General features: G+C 42.6%; 1 protein-coding gene across 3 annotated transcripts in view; it reads right to left on the bottom strand.

Moving 5' to 3' along the window:
- The window catches only part of NHLRC2 (NHL repeat containing 2), a 204559-nt gene that overhangs the window by 186572 nt on the left and 3457 nt on the right, over positions 1-14530 (bottom strand). For all 3 annotated transcript variants that reach the window (XM_033941353.1, XM_033941354.1, XM_033941355.1), the window contains exon 2: positions 6992-7144. In XM_033941353.1, the coding sequence (XP_033797244.1) occupies positions 6992-7144 (153 nt within the window). The remainder of the gene's footprint in view (positions 1-6991; positions 7145-14530) is intronic.

Raw genomic sequence — 14530 nt, 5'->3', positions numbered from 1 at the left:
TGCCCTGTGAATAGATCCCATGTGCCGATCCCATTTTGCCTTAAAATCAGGCACGCTGCTGGCCTCAATCACCTGTAGTGGAAGACTATTCCAGCGATCAACCACTCTTTCAGTGAAAAAGAATTTCCTGGTGTCACCTCGTAGTTTCCCGCCCCTGATTTTCAACGGATGCCCTCTTGTTGTCGTGGGACCCTTGAAAAAGAAGATATCTTCCTCCGCCTCTGTGAGCCGAGGGAAGCTGGGACTGGATGGGGGGCCGGGTGGAGCTCTTGCTTATGATGGCCAACATGGTTCCGTGCGTGACAAGGTGGGTACGAGGGAGGGGCATGTCTGAGGCCCCCTGAGGCCTGCCCGCACAGCTTCAGCTCCTGCTGGGCCAGTTTCCAAGGGCCGGAGGAACTAAATAAGGTAACGGACCATAGGAAGGGGGAGGGGGTTGGGTATTCGCTTCATAAGACGCACCTTTATTTCCTTATTTGGGGGGAAAAAAGTGCGTCTTATAGATTGAAAAATACAGTATTTGCAATAGACAGCAAGGGTCAGCGTGACCTCAGTCCACTTCCTTCTATGGCTGACAGAGGTGAGACACTAGCATGTGATGAGTTAAGTCATTGTTGCTAAGGAACGAAGTAACCAATAGAATATTGCAATTTGTAAATGGATTGTAATTGGACAATGCATCAACTATGTTTATGTTTAATAATGAATTAATTCCTGTCATTATTTCCAATAAAATGACCAGTCACCTGTACTGGGTAAGTCTTTCTGGCGTCCCATTATTTTGGGGATGCAGAAACGCTTCTCAAAGCTTTGACTATTATCTACAGTCTTGTGTCGATTTCTTTCTCTGATTTTCCCAGAAATAGAATTAAGAACTGAGGGATATATGGAAGTATTAGGGGGCAGTACAGCTTACAGATGTTCAATGTTTCAACTAACACAGCTGCGTGCAATCACTATTATATTGTATACGACGACTTGACTGGAAGAGTCGATGCGTTACAGTAGAAGAATTATAGAAACCCCTCCTGTTAGCTCACCAAAATGTAGTACAGCCAGTATAGTAGAAGCATCACCAGTTGGAGAATACAATGCAGTATGGTTAGCATATTATAAATAAACAACTATAAAAACGTGAACCTGCTGTCAACAATGCAGAAATCCAGCATAATTCCAATAAAAATTGTAGGAGCCCAATCTGTCAGCCAAGATGTAGCAAAGCACATTTAACTATATGAAAGACTAACATTATCTGCTAGAATGGAATACTTCACAAAATAAACAGAAGAAAAAGTAGCAGAGAATAGGAGAATCATGTTTTGTTTTGTTTTTAGAAAAGGAAAATGTTTGGTCCATCCTTCTATGGGAAAAGAAACACTTCAAGCCACCCAGAAAAAGACAGCAATTCTCAAAAGATGAAGATCAGCAATATGCATGAGATCTATTTGCATGCACTGCTTTCATTGTATGCTAATAGATCTCATGCATATTCATTGGGGAAATCCTGAAAACTCGACTGGATTGCGGCCCTCGAGGAGGGACTTTGACACCCCTGATCTAAACCCTACCAAGATGCTCATAACTCATAAGAGAGCCTTAAGAGAAAAAGGAAGGAAGGATCATACTAAGAAAAAACACCTGTCAAAAGACACTGAAAATAAAGCCCCAATAGAAGATAGAAAAAAAGATTCAGGATTTCCAAAGAAAGGTCTCAAAGTCTTCCTTGTTGCAAATGGCTGAGTCTAAATTCTAAAGCAACACGAGCAGCCACCTCAGAATATCAAAGGATCAGAGAATTATGCGGGGAAATAAATTGTCCCCATCCCAATGGACTCAATCTCTGTTCTTGTCCCATCCCCGTGGACTCTGTCCCCTCCCCATCCCCTCGGACTCTGCGATCCCGTCCACACAAGTCCTGAATAGCTATTTTATATTGAAATCATTTTATTGAACTAAAAAAAAAAAAAAAAAGAACAATATGCTGTACTACTGTCATTTTATAAATCACAAATACAGAGAAAGGATCAACAAAACCCATCTCCCCTCAACTATCAGGAAAACTGAATCTACATAGAAAATTCATCCTAACAGAATACCTCGGTCACACACATAGAACACTTATGCCAAATAAATAACAGACCAAAAATGATAAACATAAATTAAACCAAAATCCCAAGAAGCCACACCTGCCATATAATACAACACCAAAGAAATAAAAAGATTCATTTCCTCCTATACTGTGCAAAATATAAAGATCAGACATGCCAGGGATGGTGTTAGGCCAAGGGGTGCAATTAGAGCAACTGCTGCCTGGCTAGAGAAAGCCCTAAGCCTGCTGGAAGCTGAAGATGGCATGAGCTAGTAAAGGATTTTGGGGTCCCCTCCCAAATTTCAGCCCTGGGCCCTAACTATGTCTAACACCAGGATAAGCATTTCAGTTCTTATATATTCTAATCACAAAATAGAAAATACAGTGGTAACTCGGAATCAGAACGCCCCAGAACTCAAACAACTTAGAATCCAAACGCTGCTTTGGAATCCGAACGTACAGGAACTGTAAGCGTTGCTCAGCCCAAAGCTTCCCCTCTGACGCAGCTTCTTGTTTCTGCCTGGAAGGGAAGCTTTGGGCTGAGCACCACTTACAATTGACATTGCCAATCTTGCTGTTTATGCTGGTGAGGGGGCCCGATCTTGATGCTTCTGCCACGTGGGACCCGATCTTGCTGAGTTTGTGGGACCAAGGAATGGATTAATCCAGTTTCTATTATTTTCAATGGGAAAAATTGTCTTGGAACTCGAACGGGGTTCTGGAACGGATTAAGTTCAGATTTCAAGGTACCACTGTAAGATTATTTTTCTACCTTTTGTTGTCTGGTCATTATTCAAATCATGTTGGTCCCAGGCTCTGGTTTCTATTTGTCTTCTGATAACTCATTTGCCAGGGTCTCCTGCCCATTTGACGTTTTCTTCTTTCTCCATGCCCACCATCCTCCCCTTCCCACCCCCGGAAGTCTGGCATCATTCCTTTATTTCATCTCCATCCCTGCAATCCAGCATTTCTCTAATGAACACTCCCCATCCCCCCCCCCCCAGTGAACCCCTGCATTCTTCTCCTCCATGGGATCTGATAAGGCAGTACTCTTGCGCTTTTCAGGCCACTGGCAGCGTGAGTGAAGCTTTTTACTTATTTATTCATTCAATTTTTTAGCCTGTCCTCCCAAAGGAGCTCAGAACGGGTTACAAATCAGGTACTCCAACATTTTCCCTATCTGCCCCGGTGGGCTCATAATCTTTCTAATGTACCTGGGGCAGTGGAGGATTAAGTGACTCGTCCAGGGTTTGAACCCATAACCTCAGGGTGCTGAGGCTGTAGCTCTAATCACTATGCCACACTCTCCTACTTTCCCTCTGCTACTACTTTACACCTAAGCGGGGCCTGGAAGCAGTAGCAGAGAGAAGGCTTCCAGTTGCGGAAGGCAGCATGTTTAGGTCAATTACACTGCCGGTAGCCCGAAGAATTAAAAAGCTGCAGCGATGGATCCCACCATACCCAGATCCACCATCTCTCCTTTTCTTAACTACCCTTTCCATCCAGCATCTCTCCCTCCTTCCCCACCACCCAAGGATCTATCATCTCTCCCTTTCTCTTCCCAACTGCCCTCCTATTCAGTATCTCTATCCCCCCTCACTGCACATCATCCCTTGGGTCTAACTTCTCTCTCTTTTTTATCCCTCTCTCCATCCCATTGTCCACCATCTCTCTCCCTCTCCTCTGTTTTCAGACCCAGACCAAAACAGGATGTAGATCAGAGGAGGGGCGGGACCGCGGCAGATGGAAAGTGCACCAGCGATCTTCCATGGGCCATAATTAGTTTTTTAAAGTGAGACTTGGAGGCAAATTGGGCAGCACTAGTTCGCAGGTCCGGCCAGTCCAGACAGCCTCCCTCCCTTCTTGCCGCTGGCACAAACCTTGCAGAGCGAGCCATCGAACATAGGCTTGCTCAACAATGTCTTCCCTCTGTCAGGCTCCATCTTGTGACACAACTTCCTTTCTTTGCGAAAAAAGGTAGCAGCATCATAAAGAGGAGCCCAGCAAAGGAAAGGTCGCGTGAGCACCATCCAGAGCCCTGTGACAAGATTGGCTCGCTCTGCAAGGTGTGCCAGCAGCAGGGAGGGAGGGAAGCCGGCTAGAGCTGCAGGACCCACGAGTGGGAAGTGGGTGGGCTGGAGCCATCGGATCCACGAGGGGTGGGTGGGGTTCTCCACGAGAACAAAGCTTTTTACCGCTGCATGGAGTGGTGAAAAGGTTTGTCCCTATGCCGGCGGTGAACAGATATAAATTTTACCCATTCCTGCGGTTTTACTGAGGTCACCCGCAGGAAAGGGTCACCGTGTCATTCTCTACAAAGGATATCTCATATCTGAATATCTAACAGCTTCTTATGTAGCTAGCATACAAGAAGATACAAAGGTTAACCCTGACAGCACAAACAAGAGATGAATATTTTGTTCTTTTTGTCTAAATTATGGTTTTGTTATATATGAATGAATATGTACAGAAGGGTTGTCCAAAAAAAAACTAAAATTGGAAAAACTATGAATTGAAGTTTCCCCCCAAGAATTTGATTGTGCTTGATCAGAAAATAATTTTTTAACATTATTTAAAACCCATCCCGGGGTCCCTCAAAGCTACTAATTACATAAAGTTCTGTTTGCTTAAATTTGCTAATATTTTTGCTTAATGGAGCAAATTTCTTCATTTTATAGCTATAACATGTTTTCACACTCAACAATGATAGAAAGACATTTTATGCAAAAAATCTAGCAGTATTTTATTAAATGAACTTTCAATATCTGCACTTTATTGTGGAAAATAACAGAAATTGAACATAAACACACACTTTTAGGTCCATTAAGCAAAAATAATAGCAAAAAGGAGCTTTATGTAATCAATGGCTTTGAGTGATCCCAGGATGGGCTTTAAAAATTTTTTTATTATTATTTTCTGATCAAGCACAATCAAATTCATGGGAAAAGCTATGGTTCACACAGTTTTTCCAACTTTAGATTTTTATGGACAACCTTCACATACACACTGACTGGAATTTCCTAGAAGAGAGTACACAAGGTTTATAAATAAGCAGGAGAAAGCCAGAGAAGAGGTACTTGCGTGACATACAGGGTAAATGCAAGGAGGGAAATGGCTCAATTCCAAAAGGAGGACAATGCAAATCTAATATGATGAAACAAAGCCCAGAAGAGGAGGCTTGATAGAGCAATTAGGGTTCCCTAAACAGCATGCAACTCAAAAAAGCAGCATCTTTCAGCCAGATTACGCAACCAAGATTGAGAGAGCAAGGAGGAGAAAACTGACAGATGTATCAACCAGAGAAGCTAGAAATAGACCCCACATACACAAGAACTGAGGTTGTAAAAAAGTCTGCCTACACTTCCACGTGGGTTGTTTTGGAAACGGCTGCCAAGCAAGGAGAAAATATAATGACACAATTTTAGAGAGAAGAAGAAAAAGAGGATTAGAAAAAAATAAGCCAATACTGCAGGAGGAAGAACTCAAATTCAGAGTTAAGTACTCAGATACTGATACCAAAAAACAGACCCACGAGCGGAACATATGCAGTTTACTGCTGATGAGAAGGACCTCGGAGAGAAGGAAGTAGCTGAGAAAACATGCAAGGGCATGATCAGTGCCTAGCTACTAATGTGCAACCAAAGATGTTTGGGATCCAGAACTGGAGGAACCTGGATAGAGAGGGTGCAACTCTTTTCAAAATTGGGGTAATGTGGGATGACCTAGCGACACCAGTATCCCCACTTGCTGTAGCTCCTCTCCACCCTGGCTCATATATCAACCCATACTGTTTAATGGTCACAAGTTATCAGCAAGGCACCTACTTAGCCACCAGAAGCACTTTCACTGCATTTAAAAGTACCAGATCTGGTATTACTCTATTATTATAAAAAGGAGTCAAGAATTTACAGACTTACATTTTTAGAAGGAACTAGTCTTTTGAACCTGTCTTCAGTGTCCCTTTTAGGTAAATACATGGCATTTTGTGAAGTGTTTAATAGGTATTTCCTGACCTTGGTGAAACTTAAACCTAATTTTACTCATCAGCACCTCACAAATCCAACTTGCACTAGAGACGGTAATCTTTTTTTTATTTTACTTTTGCAAGTTTTACTGTGGTTGCTGTGTTAGTATGGACAAATTGTAGATTAGAGTTTCTGAGTGGATTAATTTAATGCATTTGTGATTAGCTTTGAGAATGACCTTAGCAGAAAAGCTTGACAAAGATCAAGAATGTCCAAAAGGTAGGAATTCAAGGGTGGGGGAGGGTGGCATTTTTAGGAGATTTAACTAACTGGATATAGAGAGAAGATTTGCTTAAAATAGACAGTTCTATTTTATGCATGCTATACACATAACCCTTTTGGAACTGCTGGGAAAAGTACAGACAGACCTTTACTTAGATGGATCTGTTAAAGGTTTCTCGCATAAGAGATTCATCAGCTTCTAAAGATCCAGAATGGAGTCATCTGGTCCGTTCTTCTACATCATACATGCATTTTAGAAAGCTCCTGAAATCTCCCTTCTTCCCCAAATCTGACCACCCAGTTTTAAATTAACCCTTGTTGACCCAAGACTAGACAACTTTTACTCATCATCTTATCCCATCACTAACCTCAATTTTTCAATTATTGTTTTTTCATGCGTTTGTAAAACTGTATTCTAATTTGTTAAAAATTACTGTTCCTTGATGCTTTTTACTATCCTGTACACCGCCTTGAACCGAAAGGCTATTGCGGTATATAAATAAACATTTATGTTATGTACTTTTAAGAGAATCGCAGATTTAACTTGGGACACAAACAGCACCGAGGTCTTGCCAATGTTTAGTGCCCAGTACAGACCTGGAGTTAGCTACTCTGCTTGAGACCATGTTTAAAAAAATGCATATAGCACAGATACCTTTAGCAGAGAATGTGTTCTCCAGCTCATGGAGATCAGGCAGCAGATGCATACAGTTGATGCAACAGTAGGTGAAGAAATCCAGCACCACCACCTTTCCATGAAGGTCTTCATAGAGAGAAATGGGACCTTCAGTGTTTAGCCACTCCAGACCTGGAATTCACAAAACAAGGATTGAAACAAAAGGAAAACCCGGCCCCAGAACTCTGGAACAATTCACAAAAGCTAATCAGTAAAACTATTTTATGGCATGAAAGGTTTCATTTATGAGTACTCTCCCTCCGTATTCACTGTGATAGGGGATTAACAGACCCGCAAATACAGAAAAACCGTGAATAAATTTTTCATATGTTATTTGCTGTTTTCTATTAAAAACCATTGTGAATATGGTGAAACCGCAAATAACATGGTGGGAGACCTGGCTTGTTCCTGAAGGAGAGGCAAAACACGGCGAAGAAAGTTCCAGGAATTGGCGATTTTCTCTGTAAACGCTTGAATCAGCGATTTCTCTATGCAAGTTGATGTAATTGGGGGGGGGGGGGGGGGGGGGGGAGGAGCCAGCAAGCTAAAAAACGTTAAATAATCGAAACCACAAATGCTGAAACCGCGAATACAGAGGGAGAAGTGTAATTTGGAGACATTAACCCCCTCCCCATCCCTTATTTACCTCCTTACAAAGGCAATCTCTTGGATGAATTTGAGGGGCAGACATGTAACATCCATAGACATTGAACCCCTCTAGTACCTCTGCAATAGTGGAAGAGTAGCCTGAACAGTTTGTAGCCACTTCATACCTGTTATTCAAAAACCAGAGAAAAGAGCACCACAATAGTCCTAAAATGAGAGAATAAAGTAACTTCCAGAATGCTTTTCCCATCAATAAATGATTTTATAGAACGATTTCATGTCAGCAATGACTATTACCAATGCTGCTCATCCATGTTGGACCTAAAGGTACTGCTAGGTACATCTCTGAACATATCAAAAGAGACTTTGTGGCTCTGGGAGAGAAGGTGAAGCAGTCAGGTGTGCAGGTGGTTTTCTCATCGATCCTCCCTGTTGAGGGTAAAGGCCTAAACAGAGCATCTCACATCCTGGAGATGAATGCATGGCTGCGTGGATGGTGTTATTAAGAGCATTTCAGCCTCCTGGACCATGGGATGATTTTCCAAGGGCTGCTGAGCAGGGATCGTCTGCATCTATCAAAAAAGGGAAGAAGTGTTTTCAGCAGCAGACTGGCTAACCTACTGAAGAAGGCTTTGAGGCAGGGTGATCAAAGCCCTCTGGTGAGTTTAAGCCCTCAGGTAAGTGAAAAATCACTAAATACCTCTACACAAAAGGGAAAAGGGGGCCATGTCTGGAAAGCCGTATATACTAATGCTCAGAGTATGGGAAACAAAGTTCTGGATCTAGAGGTTATGATAGAAGAGGCTGAGTTGGATTCAGTGGCGATCACAGAGGCGTGGTTCACGGAGAACCATGAGTAGGATATAGTTATACCAGGCTATAATCTGTTCAGGAAAGACAGGTTAAGAAGAAAAGGAGGAGGGAGTGGCATTATATGTTAAAGCCATACAATTGCAGGACCTTCAGGGTAAGGAAGAGGTATTGTGGGTCAATCTAGAAAGAGGGAATGGTAAATATATTTACATTGGTGCGATATACAGGCCTTCTTCACAGACAGAAGTGAACACAGATTAATAGTAGACATTCAGAATAGAGAATGACATGGGGAAAAAAAATCTGTCCCCGTCACTGCCTCATCCCCAGACCACTGTCCCCTTCACCGCCCCATTCCCGCCGTCCCCTTCACCGCCCCATCCCCGCAGCATCCACCCTTCCCTCTCGCCACCTCACCCCCCTTCAGCAGACCAAGAATCTCCCTCCCCCTTACCTTTGTGGCGCTTTAGTAAAGAAACTTACTGAAGCCGGTGGAGACTGCCTGCATGTGCCTGCAGTCACATGTGTGTGGGCGGAAGCTTCTCCTCTGATGCAGCCGGAAGTTGCGTCAGAGAAGCTTCCGCCCACACACACGCAACTGCAGGCAGGCAGGCTTCGCCGGCTTCAGTAAGTTTCTTTACTAAAACGCCACAAAAGGTAAGGGGGAGGGAGGAAGATAGATTTGGCCGTGGGTAGGTAGGGAGGGGGCCGTGCGCGATCGGTGACCGCTAGCCGCGGGTAACTGCCACCGTGTCATTCTCTAATTCAGAATATAGCTGTAAAAAGACAATAATAGGTGATTCCAACATGCCAGATGTTGATTGGAATATCCTTATAGTGGGGTCTTCTAGAAGTAGGGAGATCCAGGATTCTCTACAAGAACTGTTCCAGCAGTTGGTAATGGAACCCATGCGGGATAGAGCACTACTGGTCTTAGTGCTTACAAATGGGGAAAGTGTTTCTGATGTTACAGTGATCACCACATGGTGTGATTTAATATTAAAACAAGTGTAGAGAGGGCTCATTCAATAGTAAAGGTTCTAGGGGGATTACGTCAAGGAATTGTCTGGATGGGAACATCTGGAAGAATTAGGAAAGCAGTAGACAAAACTGAGAGGAGCTATTGTAAAGGCAATAAACCATTTTGTAAGTCAAAGTAGTAACTGCAAAGGTAAGGAAAAAAAGGTTAGCTTTCATAAACTACAAAAAATTGCAAAAAGAAGAAGACAGGCTAAAATATCTGGAAAAATTAAGAGAAGCTGGTCGAGTAGTCAGGAAAGCAAAGATGCAAATGGAAGAAAAAAAAAATAGCCGACATGGTAAAACCTCCTTGAAAACAGCAAAACCCCAACCTTAACAAACCTAGTAATAAACTCAATCTCATACCCCATTCAACCCACGCTAAACTCCTTGGAGTGCTGATAGACAGGCTGTACCATGCAACCACAAAGCAACAAAATAATAAAAACATCATTCGCAATTATGAGAAACTCAAGACAAGTTTGAAAATTCTTCGACAGAAAACAATTCCAATTCTTGGTAGAATCTCTAATCCTAGGCCTAATAGGCTACTGCAATATACTATATCTCCCCTGCCCAGTGACCACGATAAAGCAACTACAAACAATACAAAACACAGCACAAAGACTCATCTACTCGTTGAAAAAATACGACCACATCACAGAGGCATAACACGACTCACACTGGCTCCCAATACAAGCAAGAGTACACTTCAAATTCCACTGCCTACTATTTAAAGCTATAAACGGAAACAGCCCAACCTACTGGAACAATCGACTAATTCAATCCACCTCAACCAGACACAGGAGAACCCACACACTATTCACACACCCGCCAACCAAAAATGTCAAATGAAGAAAACTGTATGACAACCTACTGGCCATCAGAGCAGCGAAACTGGACAGACAACTCACAAATCTGCTATCCTCGACCACAGACTACAAAACCTTCAGAAAAGAAACAAAAACCCTACTCTTCAAAAAATACATAAAACCAATATAACACAACCAGGCACGTCCCAAGCTTCACCTGCAATACTATCTACTCGTAAATTAGAAAATGTCGGCAGCGTTCAAAGTCACCGGGACGGCTCCTCCACAGAGCCTGTTTCGGGCTCCCACAGCTGCAATCGGCAGCGATCTTCAATCGGGGCCGACTCCTCCATGGAGCCCCAATCAAAACTGCCCCCCCCCAGCCGAGCGTGTGAGCCAGCTTCGCCCCTCCCGTCTGGCGAAATCAAAATCGAGCCAAGGGAACAGCACAGCCCACAACTGAACCTGCAGTCGGCAGCGTTCAGAGTCACCGAGCCGGCTCCTCCACAGAGCCTGTTTCGGGCTCCCACAGCTGCAATCGGCAGCGATATTCAATCGGGGCCGTCTCCTCCACGGAGCCTCAATCAAAACTGCCCCCCCAGCCGGGTGTGTGAGCCAGCTCCGCCCCTCCCGTCCAGCAAAACCAAAATCGGGCCAAGGCAACGGCGCACAGCCATGCGGCATGCCAGCTAAGGCGCACGGCAAAGGCGCGTGCGCCTTAGCACGTGCCTTTGCGAAGCGTACGCATGAAACATCTGAAACCCAGACCACACGATAAGTACTCCTTACTACCACTAAAAGGATAAGCCAGCAGCTGCCTGTATAATCTATAATTATAGCCAGCATGTATAGCCTGTTACCGCACATATAGCCTGTTATAACCTGTCTCCGCATATTCAGACTGTTACCGCCATGTTTAGCCTGTTACTGCATGTAAAACAGCTACAACCTGCATATACAGCTGTAAGTCAGCCTGTTACTGCCTGCTACTACCTGCCACTGTCACCCAGGCAACCAGTAAGTATAGCCTATTACTACCAACTAGACAATCCTATAAGTACAGACTGTTACTCCCTGTTACCACCTACTATCTCCAACTAGACAATTCTACCAACTACTAACTAGACAACACTATCAACAACTACCACTTACATAATTACAGATACTGCCCATCTCTACCTGATACGACTTACATCTCACTACACCTCATACAACATGGCAATTTTTATCAAACACCAACTACTACTAGGGATACTGTACCTAATATACTCTAGATGCTGGGGAAATGAAGACAAATTCCCCTCAACCTATTCATACCTATCCCTCTTGGCACAGACCAACCAAACTAACCAAATCAACAAACTCCCACCAACTCCAAAAAAAACTACCCAGAACAAGGCCCACTTCAAATCCCAGCGATAAACACCACCCGTAAACCCCACAAACCATACAGGAAAAAAAACAATAACAGAAACCTAAAAAAGCTAACATATTCTGAAATTCCAACCCCAACCAGCTACGAAAACATTAAGGGATACTATCTTAATACCCGCTCCGTGAGAAACAAAGCACACATAATAAACAACTGGATATTGCAAACAAAGCCGGATTTCCTGTTTCTGACAGAAACATGGATAGTCTCTAACACAGACATTATCATGAAAGAAATCCTACCACAGGGATACAAAATACTCCCACCATCAAGAAGCTGGAAAAAAGGAGGAGGTCTAGCGATAATACTAAAAGAACCCTTTGATTACATCAAGACAGATTTCAAAACCTCAGAAAACCTAGAAATACTAATTTGCAAAATCACTACGCCCAACTAGAAGAATATACTCTACTACTACTACTCTTTTTTATATCCCACCCAAAAAATGGTCAAACGCCAGAGAAGAATTTTTCGAATTCCTAACCGTAAATACCCTAAAAGGATCATACAATCTACTTCTGGGGGACATAAACATACACCTAGAACAAAAGGGAAAGCCAAAAGTAACCGAAATCGCCAACTTCCTAATGTCACTCGATTTTCCAACTCCAGACACAGAGATAACCCATGAAAAAGGACACAAACTAGACATGATTACCTTCTCTCATAAAGAAACCCTAGACCCAAAAATATAATACTATACAGGGACCTGGGAAAAATGCATCTGGTCAGACCACTATATTGGCAACTTCAACCTACGCTGGCAAAAACAGAGTTCACAACTGAAATACAAAAGCAAAAATACGAAAACAATAACCAGTCGTGGTATTATAAACCCAACTGAATTCTGCGCTCACTATGAGCTACGTCCCACAACCACCGAAATACAGGAATTCCCAACAAGATGGAAAAAATTTAGTAAAGAACTTTTAGACTAAATAGCTCCATACCAAACATACAAAAAGAAAGATAGACTACCAAATGAATGGTTTGACTTATAACTACTAACCAACAAACAGGAACTAAGAAAACTGGAGAGAATCTGGCAAAAAAACAAACAAACAGACAAGACAAACTGGAAACAAAAAATGAAAGTATACAAAAATCTGATCAAAGAAAAACGCACAAAGCACTACGCACAAAAAAATAGGCACAGAAAAAATAAACAGTAAAGAATTGTTCAAGCTAGTAAAAACGCTATCAGACACAACACAAATCCTGAAAAAGGACAATGAGAGCACCCCATCTGCTCATACCCTAGCCAGCTATTTTAAAAATAAAATCACAGACCTAAGAGCAACTCTACCCACACCCACAACCAATACACTTCATTACCTTGAACCCCACGATCAGGATTCCAGAGCAGATATGATCTGGGACCACTTTGAGTTCCCAAACTGGCATCAGTTCCTAAGTTTATTCAATAAATACACCAAATCAAACTGCCTACTCGAGGAATGTCCCCCTAAAATCATGATAGTTGCCCCACCAGACTTCAAAAAGGAACTATTCACTTGGCTAACAACCGCCCTTACAAACGGAACATTAAACAAGGACACGGGACACAGACTGATCACTCCTATCCCCAAAGATCAGAAAAACTCTACAGCACTGACATCCAATTACACACCCATTCCCCTTTACACAAAGTTACAGGAAGGATTGGTCAACCTACAACTAGTAAACTACCTAGACAAATGTAACATCCTCAGTGAACACCAATCAGGTTTCAGGAAAGGATACAGCACAGGAACTGTCATAGCTTCCATACTAAACCACCTCTATGATCTTTTCAGCAAAGGCAAAAACGCACTGATCCTGCAATTAGACCTCAGCAGTGCATTCGACCTAATAGACCACAAAATCATGCTACTGTGCCTTGATGCAATGGGAATCACAGGAAAGGTAAAGAAATGGTTGCAAGAATTCTTAACAAACAGATCCTACCGAGTAACCAGCAATGGAAATTACTCCAACCCATGGAAAAACCCGTCGGGGGTCCCCCAAGGCTCCCCACTATCACCCATATTGTTCAACATCTACATCGCATCCTTAGGTCTCCTACTACAAAAATTTAACTTAAAGCACTATATATACGCAGACGATATATCCATCCTAATCCCCTTAAATGACATCACAAATGAAATTATAGATAACCTCTCACACGCAATGATAGAAATCGAAAAATGGACCACCAACTTCAAACTGAAACTAAACACAGAAAACACAAAAGTCTTTTTAGCAAGCCCCAATGACAAAATAACGAGAACATCGTTAAAAATAAATGACCATGAATATCCAATATCCAAAACCATAAAAATACTGGGTATCACACTAGATACACACCTAAAAATGGCTGACCACACAAACTTACTGGTGAAGAAATGCTTTTAGACGCTGTGGAAACTAAGGACTATCAAAAAATACTTTGACACAACATCCTTTAGGTTACTGGTGCAGTCGCTGATCCTATGTTTCCTGGACTACTGCAACATTGTCTACCTGGGTATCCCACAAAAACCAGTAAAAAAAATTAAGATTAGTACAGAACACTGCGGTTCGCTTAATCTTTGGACTGAGAAAAAAAGACCACATTAGCCCCTATTACAAAAAACTACACTGGCTACCAATGGAAGCGCGGATACTATTCAAATTTGCATGTATCTGTTTCAAACAAGTCTGGGGTCTAGCACCTTCCTACCTGCAAACACACTTCATTCTACACAACCCCACACAAATCATTAGAAACAAAAACATCTTTGCATACCCAAAGATCACAGGTTGCAAATACAAATCCTTCCTGGACAGAACCTTCATGTACCAAGCAAACAGACA

This window comes from Geotrypetes seraphini, chromosome 4 (assembly GCF_902459505.1).
Source record: "Geotrypetes seraphini chromosome 4, aGeoSer1.1, whole genome shotgun sequence".
In the NCBI taxonomy this organism is placed as follows: Eukaryota; Metazoa; Chordata; class Amphibia; order Gymnophiona; family Dermophiidae; genus Geotrypetes; species Geotrypetes seraphini.
Note: the sequence above shows the minus strand (reverse complement) of the source record. Positions and strands in the feature narration are given on the sequence as shown.